Source organism: Setaria italica, chromosome II, assembly GCF_000263155.2.
Source record: "Setaria italica strain Yugu1 chromosome II, Setaria_italica_v2.0, whole genome shotgun sequence".
NCBI lineage: Eukaryota > Viridiplantae > Streptophyta > Magnoliopsida > Poales > Poaceae > Setaria > Setaria italica.
This window is the reverse complement of record NC_028451.1, coordinates 2,886,684-2,906,566: the sequence shown is the minus strand read 5'-3', so window position 1 is coordinate 2,906,566 and position 19,883 is coordinate 2,886,684. Positions and strand designations below refer to the sequence as shown.

The 19,883-nt window shown below is 44.4% G+C and overlaps 3 protein-coding genes and 1 pseudogene across 4 annotated transcripts; 2 read left to right on the top strand and 2 right to left on the bottom strand.

The window, feature by feature from the left end:
- The first annotated feature begins 3,820 nt into the window (after positions 1 to 3,820).
- On the top strand, positions 3,821 to 7,505 carry LOC101768191 (annotated as a pseudogene).
- A 697-nt stretch (positions 7,506 to 8,202) lies between these two features.
- LOC101757245 (Fanconi anemia group D2 protein homolog) lies at positions 8,203 to 19,255 on the top strand. Of its 2 annotated transcripts, XM_012843538.2 has the most exons (30): positions 8,233 to 8,993; positions 9,119 to 9,373; positions 9,476 to 9,688; positions 9,791 to 9,922; positions 10,693 to 10,822; positions 10,892 to 10,938; positions 11,017 to 11,118; positions 11,228 to 11,341; positions 11,858 to 12,000; positions 12,101 to 12,195; positions 12,311 to 12,392; positions 12,495 to 12,546; positions 12,616 to 12,696; positions 14,391 to 14,486; positions 14,573 to 14,676; positions 15,097 to 15,559; positions 15,701 to 15,736; positions 15,821 to 16,028; positions 16,159 to 16,292; positions 16,389 to 16,575; positions 16,661 to 16,893; positions 17,210 to 17,302; positions 17,437 to 17,529; positions 17,607 to 17,639; positions 17,760 to 17,885; positions 18,004 to 18,064; positions 18,205 to 18,260; positions 18,366 to 18,422; positions 18,511 to 18,631; positions 18,828 to 19,255. In XM_012843538.2, exons 1-30 carry the CDS (start codon positions 8,262 to 8,264, stop codon positions 19,013 to 19,015), a joined length of 4,467 nt encoding a protein of 1,488 aa, XP_012698992.1. In that variant the 5' UTR covers positions 8,233 to 8,261; the 3' UTR covers positions 19,016 to 19,255. The 2 variants fall into 2 exon arrangements, with proteins under 2 accessions (XP_022680236.1, XP_012698992.1); XM_022824501.1 differs by lacking the exon at positions 9,791 to 9,922 and having other exon boundaries at positions 8,203 to 8,993.
- On the bottom strand, positions 13,230 to 13,948 carry LOC101767378. Its single transcript, XM_004955424.3, has 2 exons — positions 13,725 to 13,948; positions 13,230 to 13,558 (listed from the first exon to the last, which is right to left on the bottom strand). The coding sequence occupies exons 1-2, from the start codon at positions 13,741 to 13,743 to the stop codon at positions 13,257 to 13,259; spliced, it is 321 nt and encodes a 106-aa protein (XP_004955481.1). The 5' UTR covers positions 13,744 to 13,948; the 3' UTR covers positions 13,230 to 13,256.
- On the bottom strand, positions 19,179 to 19,809 carry LOC101767780. Its single transcript, XM_004955425.3, has one exon. It carries the CDS (start codon positions 19,688 to 19,690, stop codon positions 19,448 to 19,450), a length of 243 nt encoding a protein of 80 aa, XP_004955482.1. The 5' UTR covers positions 19,691 to 19,809; the 3' UTR covers positions 19,179 to 19,447.
- Positions 19,810 to 19,883: the final 74 nt, after the last annotated feature.

The window sequence follows — 19,883 nt, the reverse complement described above, 5'->3', positions numbered from 1 at the left end:
AAGGGAACCAAACGCCCCTAAAACTGACATGCCGAGGCCCCCACTATGTGCATTGTAGTTTGTTTTTTTTCGAAAGTGGCAAGAAGCCATTTGATTAAGTTGCACTGTAGCACAGTACAAACCCCCTGGTTTTACATCAGACACCCTGGAAAAGAAAGAAATTACACTGAGGTGCGGACCCACTCCTTCTCCAGTGGTAAACTTTGCAAACAAGATCCTAACAAACAAAGAAAACTTTCTTGCTTCTCAAGATCCGCTGCAGCGCTCCTAGTGTGCTCGTCGCTCCTCTGCTCGATGGAGAAGAAGACGAAGAACCCAACCCAGAGAACGAAAGCCACCATTGAGGAATCCAAGGAGACAAACTTTGACTAGTCACAAATCTTCTCCCCTCTAGCGCACATCGACCGTCATCCTTGACTCCTCGACGAGGCACAGCACCAGCGCCGCTGACGAAATCAGCAGCACAGGAAGCAAATTCACTAAGGGATGGGAAGGACTTCCTCCCTTTCGCAGAAGAGAAGAAGGATACAAAACTCCAAGGTGGATCCATGGACCGGTCGACACCACCGACGTCGTCATCCTCCACATCACCCCTCGGGAGGAAAACTAACCTCCATGGACCGCCGCCGAAGAAGCCGACGCAGCGACCATCAACTCCGACGCTGAAAGAGCATCTAGACCCCTAGTTGGTTTTGGTGTATTGAATGACAACTAGATTAAAGGTCTAATGAACTTGTTAAGCATATGAGCAGGTATAAAGTTATTACTGAATAACCTTTATGACAAAGAATTGTATTGATAAGCTCAGATGGCGAAAGATTAAGTGTAACATGTGACATAGTGCATCTAAGCATGGAAAACAAGCAATGGTGGAGAAAATGATTAGAGGCTGATTTGATAGTCTCATATTTTCAAGATTGCTTATGTTGAAGATAAATGTCACAGGAAGGAATATTATGTGTGATTCCACGATGCATATGTGTAATATATGACAAGCAAATTAAGGTGAAGATAGAGCCATGATGACATTGGGATATTCTTCGGTCTCCAAATAAAATGAGAAGCTTGTTATTTACAAATGGGATATTGAAGTCAAAATAAGATATGATCTCAAGCGGGTTTCATGATGTCAAAACAAAGCTAGACTCAATGTGGCAGCGATTGGATGAAGAAATCAAGCAAGAGATTAGCAACGATGTACTAAGCGAGGTTTGGTCAAGTGGTGGCTTGAGCCATGAACTTTGCTAGGGTGAAGTGGCTATTGCTTGGAGGATTTCGAGATATCAAGTCAAGCCTTAATAAGTATAGTAATGTGATGCATCAAATGTTTATTGAGTCATATGAAGGAGTGACTTGTGATCTAAAGTTGGATTTCATTCATATTTGTTGAATATTGATCCAAGTCACTTGCTCAAGGTTGAAGTGCTCAAACTAAAGAGACAAAGTTGGATGCAGCCCTCAAGTGGATATATTGATGATGAAGCTCAAGTAAAGGAATAGTGTGTGTTTATGTTTTAATCTTGAGTATAGGTATGCCGTAATCAAGAGGGGTGCATCGCATGGTCATTTGACGAAGTCTCAGTGCTCAAGTTTCCTATGTGAGTTGATGAGAGACACAGAAGCCGCACATACACGCTCTGTCGAGTCAGGCAGTGGTAAAATTGGAAGCTCCGGTTTTAGAAACAGGAAGTTCCGGTTTTGGGTGCCACGTGTCACTAACGGTTAGTTAGTTTGAAAAATCGAAGATTCCGGTTTTGGGAAACCGGTGGTTCCGATTTTGGTCTAACACTCTAACGGCTCGTTTTTGAGGGGTGGTGGATTTATAACCCATTCCTTCCCCAGTTGCTAGCTGCTGCTTCTGGGGTTGCTTGTGTGCTTCCTGCCTGTTCTAAGCTAAAATAAAGTCAAAATAGCTCTCCCCAACCCTTCTTTCTGAGGTTATGTGATCTTTGCTAGATCTTGTGAGTTGGGTAGTAGAGAGGAGCCATTTGTGAGCATCAGTAGAGCACTCAATCCTTGAGTACTGGTTTGCCTTGTCAAGTTTCATGTGAAGCATTTGTTACTCTTGGAGGTATGCCTCCTAGACGGCTAGGCATCGCCGGCTAGCTCCCAAAGGTGTGGTGAGCAGCGGCAAGTTTGTGAAGGCTGTGATTTTGCCTCTGCAAGGAAAAAGGTCATCTGTTGGAAATGAGAAAAGTGGTTGAAAGAGACCCGGCATATTGGAAGGGAATTGAGTAGACTCGTATTCCAATTGGCTCCTCAACGGAGATGTAGGATTCACAGTGGTGAATCTGAACTTCGGTGAAACAAATTATTGTGTCTCCTCGCTGATTTGCTCTCATTTGCATTTATTGTTGAATTTGTGAATTTGGTTGATCTACTCGAGTGTTTGTGTTTATGAAGTGTAGGAACTTTGTGAGCCTGATGAGAAACACCTACTAAGCCTCTACACCAAGTCTTGTTTGACCTCGAGCTCATTTGCCACTTTGTGTGTTGGAGGTTCTCTCTGCCCGAGCCAAAATCAGAGGTTCCGATTTCTGGCGGAGAGAGTTTTATTTCGTTGCAAAAGTGCTTACTCTCCTAACTTCGGAAATTTTCGTAGATTTCTTCAGAATTTCTGTAGGTTACAGAATTTCCGAAAACATCTCTGGAAATATCAGAAGCCGCTGATAAACTTGTTTTTAAGTTGCGATAATTTTAGGGTACGCCTATTCACATCGCCTCTAGGCGACATCAACATCCTTTCAGACACCGCTCCAGAGGAACAAAAGACCCGACGCACATCTCACCTGCGGCACCATGAGAAGACGAAAACTCACTCGATCGTTGCCGGCGATGTTGAAAAAGCACTCCCTCCGACCGCCGCCAAAGCACCACACCTCGCAGCCGCCGAAGCAGAAGACATCCAAACCGTCGCGGGATCTGAAGCCGAGGAGACAAAAGGCTCCATCGAGCGGCGACGCTGAAGTGGAGATTGATCCTACTCTTTCTAAGCCTAACCTATACCTAGAAAGTAGGGAGCTGTACACCGGCCGCTAGATTCGCAGTTCTCCATCACCTTCGACGCCTACAAGGCAGTCGGACGCGGTAGAGAGCCGGCGAAATCGGCGCCGGACGGCGAGCCACCTCGGTTTCGCCCTTTTTTACTGTAGCAAGAGGAAAGGTCGAGTGACAGGATAATGACTGAAACTGAATATGCATTGTAGTTTGTTATAAAAGATGAAAAGTTAAATCCTTCAAAAATAAAAGATGAGTAGTTAAAAGCTCGACGACTGTTAGGATCTCTGAAATGTGAAGGTGGTTGGATCACATATGCTTGAGGTGTTTAGGTCATACTCTAGATTTTTGACGCAAAATTCCACGATTAAGATTTTTTTAAAAAAGACAACCGGCGGATCATATCTAGTGTGTTTGGATCAGCTTGTAGTGTAAAAGTTAAAAAGTTCAATTTTACATTTTAGGTAGAACCAAACCAGGCTTTGGGTTGATGAGCCAAACAATTGCGAAACTTATTTGGATCTCTTTTCTTTTCAAAAGCTGTGGGCCGCCAGAGCATCTAGCTTTTAGAAATATATGAATTGAATTTTGAAGATATGAAATGTATAATGCTTCAACAGTCGCGAAACATCATCGCAAAGAAGCCACCAGAAGGTAAAAGCACCTCCAAACATGCTTTTGGTTTATAACTATTGTAGATTTGAAGTGTTAAAGTTCTGAAATGCAATTTGTTATGGTTTATTTCCTAAATTCATGAAAATTCACACAACAAAGTAAATCCATTTATTTACGATTAAAAAGGGGCAAAACTACGGGTTGTCGATCACATGAGCGCGAATATTATTCGCACTATTACTTTTCAATTTGTCCCACAAATGTGATTTGTTCTGTTCTCAAAATTTTTATATTCAGGTAGTTCAACTTTTAAGAATTTTTTCCGGAGCTAGGCCATTCTCCTCGTCTGACACTCCCGTTTCTTCCCCACACTCTTCCCGCCGCGGCGGCCGGCACCGGCGAACGCAGCACCACTCGCGCCGCCGCCGCCGCAATGGGAACGGAATGGAAGCGGAAAGTGAGCCTCTTCGATGTGTCCGACGACTACGAGGCTTCCCTCTCCGCCCTCTTCACCAGGCTCAGCCGCGTCTCCATCAACGGCGCCGCCGCGGCGGCCAACCCGCCGCCCATCAACCCGTGGAGCGGGCGGCCCTACTCGGCGCGGTACCTCAAGCTCCTCGAGAAGCGCCGCGAGCTCCCCGTGTGGCGGCACAAGGACGAGTTCCTCCGCGCCCTCCGCGACAACCGGACCCTCATCCTCGTCGGCGAAACCGGATGCGGCAAGACCACTCAGGTAGCACGACACATTTGTGCCCCCTACACTCTTACGCCTCCACACATACGCTTTGCTTAGAAAGCTGGGTGATTGGCCTTTCTTAATCATAATCATTGTTGGTTGCTAGCATTGGGAGGTAGATGTTGTGAAAGCTGCCGACTTTGTGCTATGGTCAATCGATTAGTTTTCTCTGTGAATGGGAGTGCGTAGCTGGCGCAGCGAGGGTGTGCTTGTTGTGATATTAGTTTCTTGTATCTCGATTAGTTCCCGGGCCTGATTATGCAATTCTCGTGCGTACGCTTGATTTGTTCTGGAATCATTTTTATGATGATGTGGAACAGATCCCCCAATTTGTGCTCGACGCTGAAGACTTGGGCAACCACTCCGCTGTTGCCTGCACGCAGCCATGGAGGCTCGCAGCAGTGTCGGTCGCCAGGCGTGTTGCACAGGAGATGGATGTTGCTATTGGGGAGGAAGTGGGTTACAGTGTCCGTTTCAAACATCTCTGCAGCTACAAGACTGTTCTCAAGTAAGCTCCTTGCGCATTGTGTAGTTATGTTCCATTCAAGAACATGACTATATGCAGTGCACGATTCCTTTGGGATTTTGGCAGAATTGGTATGGAGTGTATGCTTTTTTTTTCTTTACTTTTTAGGTGTTCTGATGTAATCCTGTGGTACTGAACACTGTTGCTTCCTATCAGGTATTTGACAGATGCCATGCTCCTGAGAGAAGCAATGGCAGACCCTCTTTTAGAGAAGTACAAGGTGATTATCCTTGATGAGGTTCATGAGAGAACATTGGCGACAGACGTTCTATTTGCGCATCTGAAGGCGGTTCTAAAGAAGAGGCCTGATTTGAAGCTTGTCGTTATGAGTGCTGCCCTCGAAGTGGAGAAATTTCAGGGTTATTTCAGTGGTGCTCCACTGATGAAGGTACATGGGAGACTTCATCCAGTTGATATCTTTTATACACAAGAACCGGAAAGGGACTATATGGAGGCTGCTATCAGGACAGCTGTGCAAATACATATGTGCGAACCTGCTGGTGATATCCTTGTATTCCTTACTGGTGAAGGGGAGATCGAGGATGCCTGCTGGAAAATCAACATGGAAATTAATAACTTTGGAGATCATGTTGGCCCAGTTGAAGTTGTGCCTTTGTATTCTACGCTGCCCCTTGCAATGCAGCTGAAGGTTTTTGAACCTGGTCCACCTTCACTGAGAGGAGGTCCTCCTCGAAGGAAAATTGTTGTGTCGACAAACATTGCTGAAACATCCCTAACCATTGATGGTATAGTTTATGTGATAGACCCAGGATTTACCAAACATAAAGTTTACGATCCAAGGATTAGGGTGGAGTCCCTCTTGAATTCACCAATTTCCAAGGCAAGTGCCCATCAGAGAGCTGGCCGTGCTGGAAGAACACGACCTGGGAAATGTTTCAGGCTATACACAGGGAAGAGTTTTAATGAGGATTTACAGCAACAAACTTACCCAGAAATTTTTCGGTTGAACCTTGCATATACTGTTCTTACATTGAAGAAGCTTGGAATTGATGATTTAGTGCATTTTGACTTTATGGATCATCCAGCACCGGAAACACTAATGAGGGCCCTTGAAGTTTTAAACTACTTGGGGACACTCGATGATGAAGGTAACTTGACACATTTGGGTGAGATGATGAGTGAGTTTCCACTGGACCCGCAAATGTCAAAGATGCTTGTCATGAGTCCAAAGTACAACTGTTCCAATGAGATAACAACAATTGCTGCCATGCTGTCAGATGTGTCAATTAATACCTCGTAACCAAATTGCTTCCACAGCTGAATCATCTCGTGTATGTATGGCACCTGTACTATTTTGATTGCAACATTACCATGTGCAAGCAAAGTGCAAGGTTTCTAGTATGTGAGCTTGCATGCAGACTACTGCATGTACGCTTAACAAATCTTCTTTACATCTTTTCCATGGGTTGTCTTGAGCAACTGTCATTCACCTGGTGTTCTGAGCTATTGGTTGAAATTGCCATACAGTTTAGGCTGATGCAGATAGTTGCTGTTTGTTTAGTTATCCTATGAAACAAATGATATATATCATCCCACCTCTTTGCATTTGCTAACCACCATGGACTTTGTTTGTTACCACCACGTTCTTTCTCTAGCACCGAATTGCTTCCTCCGGCCTAGGGAAGCTCGCAAGGCTGCTGGTGAGGCGAGGTCTCGATTTGGCCACATTGATGGGGACCATCTGACCCTTCTGAACGTCTGCCATTGGTACAAGCAAAACAGTAAGTGTGTAACCCTTTTCTTCAGCAGGGATGCTAGGGGGTTGGATTAGTCTGACCCATTTAATCCATGCATCCTAGTTATTTTGCTGTACCGACCGTGAGCACACTTCAATCCCTACTTTGAGTGGGCATTTGACTAGCTTTTCGGCTGCCTAATCATCCTCTTGTTGACAACGCAGATGAAGATCCTCAACGTATGATTATTTCATCAATGCCAGAGCACTTAAGTATGCTGACAAGGTTAGGCGGCAGCTTGTTGGCATCATGACCAGATTGGGCCTCAAGGTGTGCAGCACGGACTTCAACAGTCGCGTGTACTATGTCAACATCAGAAAAGCACTGGTTGCAGGGTACTTCATGCAAGTCGCGCACCGGGAGCAAAATGGACATTACTTGACTGTAAAAGATAACCAGGTTTGTCTTTTGTTGTTCCAGCTATGATATCGTTTGTGCAGGATGTTGCATTGTGGTGTCATTATAATCCTTTCTTCTTCCACCAGATCGTCCATCTTCACCCCTCGAACTCTATGGACCATAAGCCAGAGTGGGTCTTCTTCGACGAATTCGTCTTGACCACCAGCAATTTCATCCGCACCGTCACTGATGTGCGCGGGGAATGGTAAGCTGTTTAACTGAACAGAGCAGGGTCACTTGTGATTTGTGAACGCGATATACTGATGATCTTTTTTGTGCCGTATGCGCAGGCTGATTGATATAGCTCCACACTACTACGACCTGAGCAATTTCCCGTTGTGCGAGGCGAAGCGTGCTCTTGAGAAGCTGTACGGCAAACGGGAGAGGGAAGCATCTGTAACTAGAGTGCGGAGGCTGTATTTGACGCCGCCTGCTGCTCCATAGCTGCCGTGGGGATCATGTAGCCGAACCTTTCTCCTCGGAGCCAGTAGGCGCAGGTAGCGAGCTTTTGGAGTTCGTTGTCCCAACTCCCTAGGTCATGAAGGAGAATGGACCTGGTGACGAGGGAAGCTCACTGGTGATGTAGGAAGCATGATCAAGGGGCCATAGGTTGGCATAGGGCGGCATTGGTGAAGCTTTGCTCGAGCTTGGTCTTGGGTGTCTGAGGAGGAAGAAGATGGAGAAGGTCAGGGAAGCCCTTGCTCCAAGCTCAGGCGAGGTAGAGGTAGGTAGATTAGTTCATTTTAATGAATTTTAGATTCAAAAGTTTGGTAGCATTTGGTAACAGCCTCCTGATTATATCCATGTCTTAACTCCCTTTGTAAGGCTGTGATGCGGATTAATTGTCTGTCTCGGTACCATTGGAGGATCAGACGTTTGGAAATTGGAAGGATCATCTGAACCTGAGAAAAGAATGCGCGTCAAGTTAATTTACTTTGTTTTTCACTCGTGTCATCTGTGTAATTTTTACTTATCCAAGTTAATTTACTTCTGAATGCTTCAGAAGTCGGAATCGTTGCTGCGCGTCGTGGTGCCTAGACACCGCGTCTGCCACTGACATCACGGGCCCACTTGATGGTCACGCCTTGCCTGACCCCACCTGCCAGAAATCAGCATCCCCGAACCCCATCCGCGTGGCGCGAAAATTTCACTTCCCCGAAACACACCCCAAATTCCCCGGCTGTCTTCTCGAGGAAGCCACCTCGCGCCCGCGGCGGCGATCGGCGGCGCGATGGTGTTCCTGCAGCGCAGCCGCCCCGTCAACCCCCGCAAGCGCCCGCCCCCTCCGCCCGACGCCGACCCCCCCGGGCCCGCCGGCGCCGGCCACTCCTCCGCCGTCGACGCGGCGGCGGCGCTTCTCGCGGACGCCGGCTGCACGCTCCTCGTCCCGGCGCACCAGGCCCCGCCGCTCCCCTCGCCGCACGCCTTCGCAGCCCGCCTCGGGCGCGCGCTCTCCGCCGACCCCTCCGCCGCCCCGCGCCTCCTCGCGGGCGTCGCCGCCTTCGCGTCCGCCTCCCCCGCGCGGCTCCGCCAGCTGCTCCTCCCTTCGGCCCCGCACGTGCCGAGCCTCGCGCGCGCGCTCCTCTCCGTCCCGGCGCTCCAGCCGGGCCTCCTCGCGCTGCTCCTCGAGAAGCTGCCCGAGCACTTCGATGACGGCGGCGGGGCGCTCGACGGATTGCCGCTGCAGGACGACGTGGGGAGGCTCATCGTCTCGCAGTTCCGGTGGCTCGACTTCCTCGCCGACGCCGACACCTTCGTCGAGAAGCTCGTCGAGGTGCTGTCCGTGGCGCCGCCCAGGCTGAAGAAGGAGATCATCGGCTCGCTCCCGGAGATCGTCGGCGACCAGAGCCATGCCGCCGTGGTCGCCGCGCTCGAGAAGCTCCTGCAGGAGGACTCGGAGGTTGTCATCGCTGTGCTCGATGTATTGTCGGATCTTAACCTCAACGAGGAGCTGCAGGAGCAGGTGATGGTGCCGCATTTTTCTTCAGCTCTGTTTTATATATGTCTTTCAGGGAACTTAGCTTTGTATATGATATGAATATGATGTGGGCTGAACAGTTTTCTTATGCTCCTGTGGAACATTTGAAGGCGGTGACTGTTGCGATATCGTGCATACGGACGATTTCTCCGGACCAGATGCCGCATTTGCTCAGGTTCTTGCTGCTGTCTGCTACACCAGCCAATGCTGGAAGGATCATATTGCAGATCCGCGAGCAGCTGAGGCTTGTTGGTGTTGTGGATCCACGGGCTGCTCGAAGCAAGAAGATGAAGGGGAAGGCATTGGCGAACAGCACTGATGGGGCAATACTTGATACGCTGAGATCTGGCCTAAGGTTTAAGAATGTAAGTTATTTGAATCTTCAATTTATATATTTTGCACCAGAGTACAGTATTGTATGTTGAAGCTTAATCTCGGCTGTGCTTTGTTGTGAATAAACTATGCAGATGCTTTGTGAGGCTTTCTTGAAGGAGCTGAAGTCAGTTGACCACCCAAGGGATCACAAAGTGATTGATGTTTGGCTCATCATGCTTATCTATGCCAATGGTGGTGCTCTGCAGAAGAGTGCAGAGAAAATATTGAAGTCCAAGATCTTGCAGGGGTGCATACGAGAGACACTGTTTGATCAATGCATTCATGGGAACACTGAATTGGTAAAGGTTAGTTCTTCATTATATTGCCATGATGGTACAATAGCAGCATATGTTTGACTATTCATGCTAGTTTAGAGTCTAAATGATACATGGTTTAACTTGAATCAGGAACATTTCATGTTGTTCCTCTCAATGAGCGATTACTTGTTGGCTTGCAAGGAAGAGAAAGCTAGAGAGTTTGCATCCTATTTGTTTACAGCTTTGTTTGAAGAATTCAGTGATACATATTCCAGGCAAGAGGTACCCGTTATCTGCCAACACTTTTGTCTGTCATGATCCATGGGCTAAAAAAATTAGAATGTTTTATATATGCTGATGGCATGATACTCTATGATTTCTGAAACATTCAATTTTGTAAAAAAAAATTAAACAAGTTCTGGTGTAAATATAAATGTACAGAAGTTGCATGTACTTATAGTGAATTAGTTCTTTACACTGGATGCCTATGTTCAGGTCCAGCATATTAAAAATACATTAAAAACATGGTGTTAAGCACATAACATGTCTTCATGCTCGATGGAATGTAGTACTTAATAATACTTTAGGTAGAATAGTGTTGAGAGTTGATGATTAAGGAATGATTAGGAAAACTTATTACAGCTGAGGAACTTACTTTCATCTGAAATTTCTGGTCATGACTAGGGTCATGTTCAGATCTCATAGAAGCAGTAAAGTAAGTTGTGTGATATGTTTTATGTCCAGCTAGCGTAGCCTTGGGAGGGATTCTTTAGTTGCAATCTGATACTGCTTTCACTTTGTTGTACCTTTTCTTTGTTCCAAGTGGTTGGCATAAACCATGGAATTTGGAGGTGATTTCTTACGTGTTAAGCCAAAGTGGTTGGCATAAACCATGGAATTTGGAGGTGATTTCTTACGTGTTAAGCCAAAGAGATTTAGTCCATGCAACTTTCTTGCGCACGGAGTTGATTATGTTTGGTTGCTAATTATCTGTCCTATCTTGTGCATTTTATCTGTTCTTCATTTCCTAATGGGTTTGCCATTTTTTGCAGCTTGTAGGCTCATTGGTTGCTCATATAGGTTCTGGGGTCAGCTATGAAGTTTCGTCTTCTCTGGATATAATGATTTCTCTAGCATCCAACCATTCAGAGGAATTGATTCCTATATCTTCACATATAACTGGTAATATACTTTCCTTTGTATTTAGTGCTTTTCATTTGCTGAACAGACACATCAACTTTTATATTATAGGAATATTGGATTACTTGGAGAGTTTCCATGAAGATAATCTTCGGAAGGTTTGTGATACATTGTCCATTTCTTTCTCCTAATCCACCATAAATAATCCCTGAATAATAACCAATGATGTAATTTAGGTTTACAATATCTTCTGTCATTTGGCACTAGCTGCCGGTTTCAACACTGGTTCAGGTGGCTCCTCTGTAGCTAATGAACTTCTAATGGTGGTGAGAAAGCAGGTATGACCATGCTTATTACATAGGTGGCACATTCTTCCAGTAAATATGGCTTTCAATTGTAAAATTACTGTGTAATTATTCTCTGTGCCTGCCTCTTACCTTTTAAAAGGTTAGCAATCCAGATATGAAGTATAGGAGAATGGGAATAATTGGAGCTTTAAGGATAGTTTCAACTATCGCTGACGTTGATGTCAATGCTGCTGTGAACTGTTCATCATCTCAGGTTTGTTTTGAGTATGATGTAATTATAGGAGAAATAGCAATTTTTATGTCAAAACAACAATGCACAAGTGCATATATTATTGTCTGGCCTTATGGGCATTCTTCATATGTGCATGTGAATGCCAGCACTCATACGATCACATTTACCATAATTGATAAATTGCTGAAAATTATTTAAGCACCCTGAATACCTTGTATTGGTATTTATTAAAGTGATAAACCGTCTATTATTACAAAATATTTTTTAGACAACAACATTTTGTACAAATAATTAAACTATTCATTATTTGTTGGTTATTAGGTTGGTTCCAGAGCATCATGAAAATAACTGACAAAATAGTACCATATCTTAACACACATGCTGAAACGAAGGATAAAATGTTAGGCACGCATAGACTGTACACCTGAATTGGTAGAGTTCCCTTTTTGGGATACGAAACCTCACTTCCTGCATCAAGAACTTCTCAGCATTATAGCTGCCTTATTCTAATGCTACTTTATTTTTTTGGTTTGTTAGCAACCGAATTGTGAGGAGGCCCTGGAACTGTTGAAGATGTCTGTTAACTCCTGCAAATTTGTGACATTGCCCTTAATTTTTCTATATGATGAGTTAGCTTCTTTACTGGAGAGCAAAGTTCTTCACTCTGCAATTGTTGAGTGGTAGGTATAAAATGGTAGCACATGCTAGATATTTGTTCCTATGTTTTTTCCTGCCGGTTGTGCTCACACAAGATAGCATTTTACCAACTGGCCCATTCAGGCTAGGAGATTATCTTGCAGAATTTGACACATCATTTCTTGCTGATCTAAACAATGGTGAGCTATCAGAAAAATACCTGAATGATGGCATAGAAGGTTAGCTACATTGTTTTATAATTCTTTTTGTTATGTGGACTCCTACATTTTATTTAATCATAGGATTTCAATACTTACAATAAGGACAAGTGTAATTGTTGACACCTTGTTACAGGAGAATTATGGATGAACTTGGATGGAGATCTCTCTCCAATATGTGTTAATATTGTGCCTCTAGCCTCCACTTTGCCACAACAGTAAAAGATCTTAGCTATTAATTGTCATTATGTGGTAGCCAATTAGTTTCAAAGAGAACCTATACTAGCTAAGTTTACTGATATTATTTTCGCTTATTGCAGATCTCAACCCTGCTTGCAGATCCTCCCATCCCAATTTTCACTTTTAACTACAGTAAGTGCAATAACTATGTAATTTTACATGTCTTAATTGCTGACCTTACATTCTTGCTTTATATCAAAGGTTGAACGTTTAATAAATGAAGGCTCGCTTGGTGGATTAAATGCACTACTTGGCTGTCCTTTGCACCTTCCCTCTACCAAGGTTGTACTTCTCTTTAATTTTTGAAATTATATCAATATCTAGTTTCTTTGTGTAGTTCTTAATTGATTGGTTGCGGAATACTTCCGACTCTCGCTTGCTGCTGCACTCATGATTTCTAGTGGCAAATCGCAAATGATTTAGTTCATAAGGTAGTTTGTGAATATTTCCAATAAACTGGAAGTGCTGATTCTTTGTGTAACTATTGTTATCAAATGCAAAGCATTTAAGGGCCTGTTTGGGACTGATCCACTCAAGGTTTCGTGCTCTGCTTCAAAAAATCCACGGTAGAGCAGATCTGCCAAAAAACAGAATCCATGGAGCACCTCTTTGCCTGCTCTCCCAAATTGAACTAGGAGGGCTTGCTGTTCATGCGATTGGCTGCTCTAGAAAATGGTGGAGTTGGGTGTTTGGGACAATGTTATACGATCGTCTAATCGTCTAGTCGAACCATGGCACCGATAAGGTGATTAGTCGTCGATCAGGCCTGATTAGTCGGTTCTAGTCGGACCTAGTCGTCCATATAGTCGTCCATATATACAAGGACCAATATGATATGTATACTATATAGTACATAGTATATAGCACCCGTCAACACCACAAATTTGTATAAACTCTTTCCTCACAGGAGTATCTGACCAGAACCCATATTTCCATCCTGGGTCATTAGATTTTGCTTTCCTCTTAGGATCTCGAGCCATCTCTGCAAACTCTCGTGGCAGGAAAGCTATGGCCTTCTCTGCTATGGATTTACCATCTGAAGCGGCTGAGGAAGCAGTGTCAGCAGCTGATGACCCTGTGGCACCTTCTACATTGTCGGGCATCAGCACTTCCACATGTCCCTGCCTCTGATACACATCCACATCTGCACATGCCAATATGTAAGCATTAGAACAGCAGCAGAGGAGAGCAGAGCAGGAGAAGAGAAGACAGAAGAGCAAGAGGAGAGCAGAGCAAGAGAAGAGAAGAGCAGGCGAGCAGCAAGAGCAGAGCAGAGGAGAGCACTGAGCAGATCAGTTGGTAAAACGTACCATCGGAGGAGGAGCTCATCTTGCTCACGATTCACGAACGGCGCGGCCTCCTGGGCGGCGGCGAGCTCCTAGGCGTGTCCGCGCGTCGGACTTCTGGGCAGAGGGGAGGGGAGGCGGGGATGGAGCTCCTGGGCGGCTCCCCGACGATGGCGGCCTTCTGGGTGGCTGGATGGCGCCGACGGACGCGCCTCTGGGCAGGCGGCGGGGCGATTTTGGGCGGGCGATTTCTGGAGACTGGCGCTCGGCACGGCATCCCCTGGAGTATATACTAAAACCTAATGGGCCTAATTGGCAGCCCAGTAGCCCACCACCCACCGGCAGCCAAAACCTAATGTTTCAACCTGATCGTTTTTTCTCCTAATCGGACGACTAATCACGATTAGACGATGAGTAATCGGACGATAAGGTTCCTAATCGCTCCTGCCTAGTCGCTCGGCCTAATCGGTGCTGCAAAAGCGATAAGTCCGATTAATCGGACGACTGTATAACATTGGTTTGGGAGTGCTCCACTAAAATCCACGGTGGAGTTTGGCGTTAGAGCAGTCCCAAATAGGCCTTAAGAATGGCAGAAGTATCACTTTTGCATTACATAAATTTTCAAATTCATTTTAAGAGACTTTTCAATGATTAAATAAAATAATAACTAATAATATGTACCATCGACAGCATTTGGATGGAGCCAAATGGGGAAACTTAACAGGATTGCAGAAAAAGGCAGTGTGCCATTCACTGTACTATGCAATAAACTGGATCAGGGAGTTGGTGAGTGGTTTTGTATGCTGTACTTTTCAAATTGTATGATATATTGATATCTGTGTCTTTGTCTAAAACTTGTGGCATCAATGCAGCTCAATGCTTTCAGCACACAGGTTGCAAGTAGGATTGATAATTTCTCACAGAAAGCAAGGGATGAGACAGCAGTAAAACTTCTAAAGCGTCTGAGAAATCTGATGTGAGTGTACACCCATTGTTACGGTGCTTGAATACTGTTAACGAATACACGTTCATAGTTGCACCCATTCCGGAAAACATCTATAAATGGGATGAAACCATTGAAGTCCTGTGTTCATTGTTGTTACTTGTTCTGCCATCACCATCCCTGGGTGCTAAAAATTTGCACTGTTCCTTATTATTTCTGACTAAGTGTCTGGGCACTGAACTTCCAACAGTGTTATACTAAATCTGAGAATTTAGTAGATTACACACGTTCTTTATGAACTGTTTCCCTATACCTGGCGGCTGGCTGCTTGAATGGAGTATTAGAGGGTTTAGTGTATAAGTGTAAAAAATGTACTCTGTGGTTTTGTGGCATGAGATATGTTGATATGCATTCACATACAATCCACGGTGATGACAAGTTTTTCCAATGCAGATTTCTTGAGGGCTTGCTGAATGCGTTTCTAAAAAAATATCCTCTATCTCTACCTGAGCTGCGATATCTTGGGGATTGTTCTGGATCAACTAGCACCAGCAAATTCAACCTTCCAAAGAAAATGGGAGAAGAGAGCATGGATGGCACATCTTCCAACAAAAGACAAAAGGGTCGCAAGGACAAGGCAGCTTCAGAAAGAATGAATCCTGATGATAAACTCAAGCAACCTACGGTACTGGATGCTTTCAAAAGAGCAGGAGTAACAGTCAGTCAAGCGACAAACAAAGCTTCTTCTCAACCATCGTCAAGTGGAATGATGTCAAAGAATATTGAACAAGAGGCTAATGATCCTGGTGAGCTAGGGTTTGTAGATTTAATGGCAGCACCAGTTCAGCTGGATATGCAAAGATTCAAATTCAGAACTCTCCATACAAGATGCTTGTCTTTGTTGAACTACTCAGAGGTATGCATTTTTTCAGTTCAAATTGGCTAGTAGATCAGAAAATGCGGTGGGCTGTCTCCCCCTCCACCGGAAAAAAGAAACTTACTTTCTATCTTCAGTACCATCTTATGTTCACTGAAACAGTTGATACACTTTTTGCAGTGTCAAGATTCATCTTGTTCTTACCTTGAAACTGAGGTACTTTATCACTACTAGATAATTTAGCTACTAAAATATGGTTAAATTATTAATATATAATATATGCCTTTTTTTGTTTTGCAGCTACCTATATATCTATATCTTCTCCGTGATCTGCACAACAAATTAGATAATCTAAATCCCACAACCAAGCCTTTCCTTAGTACTTATCAAGCAAAATGTTCGCAAGTTTATTGCCATAAGAGCACACAAGAATTCCTTGACAAAATCCAGCCACTATTCTCGGTTCTAAGGAAGCATCTAGATGGGGCAGTTTCAATGATCAAAGATGGTAAACTTCTCTATTTCCTAATTTCTGCCTTTTATTCCTTTTATAGTGTTTGAAATTTTGCACTTATAATCATATATTTGATGCTCCTTGCTTTTGATCAATAACATAATAAACTACTATTACTCTGTAGAATCAGAGAGCTGCACAGATAACTGGAGTTCACATTCCTCTTCAGCTGGCAACCCAGACATTCCGTATGTGGTGATCTCGAAATCATCAACTGCAACTGCAGTATGTAAAGAGATTCTTGGCTGCTACAGGAAGGTTGTCGTTTGAATGTCTTTTCTTTCATTGGCAAGTAGACAAGAGATCTGGAGCTAAAAAAATCGCTAATGCTAACATGCCTGGTGCCTTTTGCAGTTACTGGCCTTTCCTGATCTATTGAATCAACCAAATATGTCAGGTCTGAAGCAACTTTTACAGAATTTGCAGCCAACAGAAAATTTTGATGATATTCTTTCAGAGTTCCAACCATCTCTTGCTCCTAGCAATGTTGATTATCTATACTGTGGAGCATGTAAAATGTTTGAGGATATTATGGATCCAGGTAATTAGCTATCTAGTTTTGTGCCACAGTGCTTGGAGATTATGCAACCTTTTCACCTAATTTCAGTTCTCTAATATTCATGCAGTGCGCTCGTTCTCATATCTTCTGTCTTCTGATGTGTTAATTACTATGCAATCAATTGTAAATTCTGTTGTTGTGTTGTTGGATGAACCTGGGGAATCAAATAGGAAGAACCTACAAATAGGATGTTCCAAAGCTATCATTCCCTTTCTGCGAAAGCGTCTTGGGCAGTCCGCTCATAAGCTGCTAACTGCTAATCTCCCTAGCGAAGATGCTGAAAATGGATGCCAGAGTAAAGTAAGCTAAAGTTTCTTTCTAGCTTTTAATGTGACACTCCCTCCAATCACAAATATAGACATGGCCTACAAGTGCAATTTTGACCATCAATTTTTGTAAGCATGCATTAACTTAAATAGATAAAAATATACTGTCTGAAATTAGTTTCAACCTTATGTTGCCAAACTATTTATATCTTTAGCTATTTATGGTCAAAGCTAAACAAATTCGACTTAGGACAAATCTTAAACTACTTATATTTATGAATTATCATTAGACGGAGTATGTGAGTTGACAAGCTTGTAGCTCCTAATATGTCCCCTGTTTTGTCTGCCAGGGTGATCTTATACAGAAGATATTGCAAATATACCTAAGAAATAGTGATTCCACTTCAGATCTGCTTCATGAGCTTTCCGGAGCATTGTCTCAGGTGGGCAGGCCATCTCTACTTCTTGAGTGATGCTCTCAGAGTCATCTCATTTAGCAGATAGTTGTACGCATGGATTAAATAATCCTGCCTTTTGCCTTAGAACACTCATAGGCATCTTGTTCCATATTATTTAGGTACCTTCGACCAAAGCACAAGGTACCCAGGATGTGTCAAATGGTTTTCCAACACTCTGTTCCTCCACTATCCCCTCTTGGTACCGTGTCCTAGTAAGTATCTGGTGTTCAGTGCATTTATGAAATATCCCATGTTCGTCTATCTCCTAAAATTTTGGTCATGAATGCAGCATGAGGAGAATACGGGGAGTTTAAACAAGATGGTAAGAAGTTTAGCTATGCATACACACTAGATTGGCTCCTTTTTGCGCTATTATTGTGTTCATAAAACAACTATCTGTTGTGTCACCTGATGTTTTGGTAATTTCCATCCTGTTTTCTAGATCAAGCAGGCCCTCAAGACTAGAGGATTACCAGAAAGAGGATCAATTGATACTATTCTGGAGGAAATTCAGAAATCAGTGAAGGTGTTTGTTTCTCTAATAGAAAAGTGCAAGACTCATGAAAAGGTTAGTTGCACCATAATAACTTATGTAGTTATGTTCAAATCCCTCTCACAGCCACCCTGTGCTTTATGTTTTGGGCTGCTGGATGAAAGAGACACTACTCACTAGTCGTAAATGACAGGTATCTATGCACGCAATGGCAGTTAAACATGGGGGAAAGTATATCGACACATTTCTGAAAGGTGAGGAATTGTGGCTTGATAAAATCACTATGTATATATGCCGTTACCTGCAAACATGGTGTTGGTAAAACCAATTTTGGTGTATCTTCATCATGATGTTTGACAAAAGAAAATGTTCAATTTACCATTGCTGTTTGCAGCCTTCAACTTTCTAGAGACACAATTCAAGGAACATAATGCCATTATACTTCAAATGGTAAGGAGCTGTAAGTTCCTTTTTTTTTAACTAATGCTCCTTGTTGGTACCAATGATGCATTACAATAACTGCTTAATGTTACTGATGAAATTATGCCAACGCAGCTAAAAGAACTTCAGAAAGCGACAAGAATAATCCAAACTATATGTGCGGAGGCTAAGGTACAGCTGATAAATGATTCTGTGTGTGATGCTCACTGTCATAAGTTTTATACTCCATGCTTAGAACAAGTAACTCGATCTCGCACAGGGTTACAAGCGGACAATGATCACAAGCAAAATACCTCCTGCAAAGAGATCCATGGAGCGGTTCTTGTTCCAAGTCAAGGCGCTGCTACACAACTGCTCCACGGAGAAGAAATTTTGGATGGGTAAATCTCGCAACCTCATCCACAATTCCATAACAATTATGCTAGTTATCCAGAAGCATGCAAGTTTCTCTCTGTTTTTTTTTTAAAGGAGAAAAATGCAAGTTGGGAACAAACGACATCTCAATCTAGAACTGTGGTTTTGTATGCTATAGAACCTACAAAGCTACGCCAACCTCTGATGCCTCTGTTTTATCAGGCAATTTGAAGCACAAGGACCTGCACGGTCATGTGGTGAGCTCCCAAGTGTATGGAAGCGTGGATGAGGAAGATGAGGAGCAGACGGAGTCTGACTCGGACACTCCGGCTGCCGAGAACGACAACACCATGGACGAGGATGATGCGGCGGCGGAAGGGAGCAACGAGGCGCCGATGGAGAAGGAATAGCAGCATAGGTACCAATCTGTAGTTCTGCACATATATCTCTCGCCTGCTAACCTGACCAGTTTTGGCCCAGAGTTTACCCGAGTGTGTATATATGGTGTAGAAAGGTGAAGTCCCCATCAGAATCTAGGTTGCAATGTCACTTGTAGCATAGAGATTTGAAGCCTCAATCAGGAATTCAGGATCATATATGTAGTCAAGACACTCGGATGAACCATGTTCTTCTCTCGTTTTTTTACAGCAGCTTACACAGCTAGATAGCAGTTTGATACCATATCTTAACAAAAATCACATGAACAACAAACTCATAAGCTCACACCATACATGGAGACAAACAAGATCACGAGGAAGGAGCAAACAAAGCCTACTTCTGCATTTGCCTGTCCGCCTACAGGAGGGGGTTGGGCCGCCGGAATCGCCGGATGAGGAAGGAGATCAGATGGCCTTGGCGGGCGGCGCGGTGGACGCGGAGAGGTCGCCGAGGAGCGGCTCGTTGGCGGAGGCGCCGCCGGAGCCGGTGGTGGTGTTGGTGGGGGAGTCCGGGTCGTAGTTGGGGTCGAGGGCGCGGTCCATGGCGCGGCGGCCGGTCTCGAGGCAGGGCTTGCAGGCCATCTCGATGGTGATCCAGCCCAGCACCACCGCCGCGATGGCGATCACCGCCGTCACCACCGCCCCCATCCTCTCTTCTCCCTCCTGGCCGGCGATTTGTTTGTTGGTCTTGAGTCAGGACGCGGATCTGGAGGTGGCGTGGAGTGTCTACGGAGGGAGCCAGACAGGGTCAGGGATGGGAATCCAGGTAGCTAGTTGAAGAGGGACAAAGGGGCCGGCCGTTGATGTGGGCCCGGCCTGGCAGTGAGCTGGTTTATGTGGA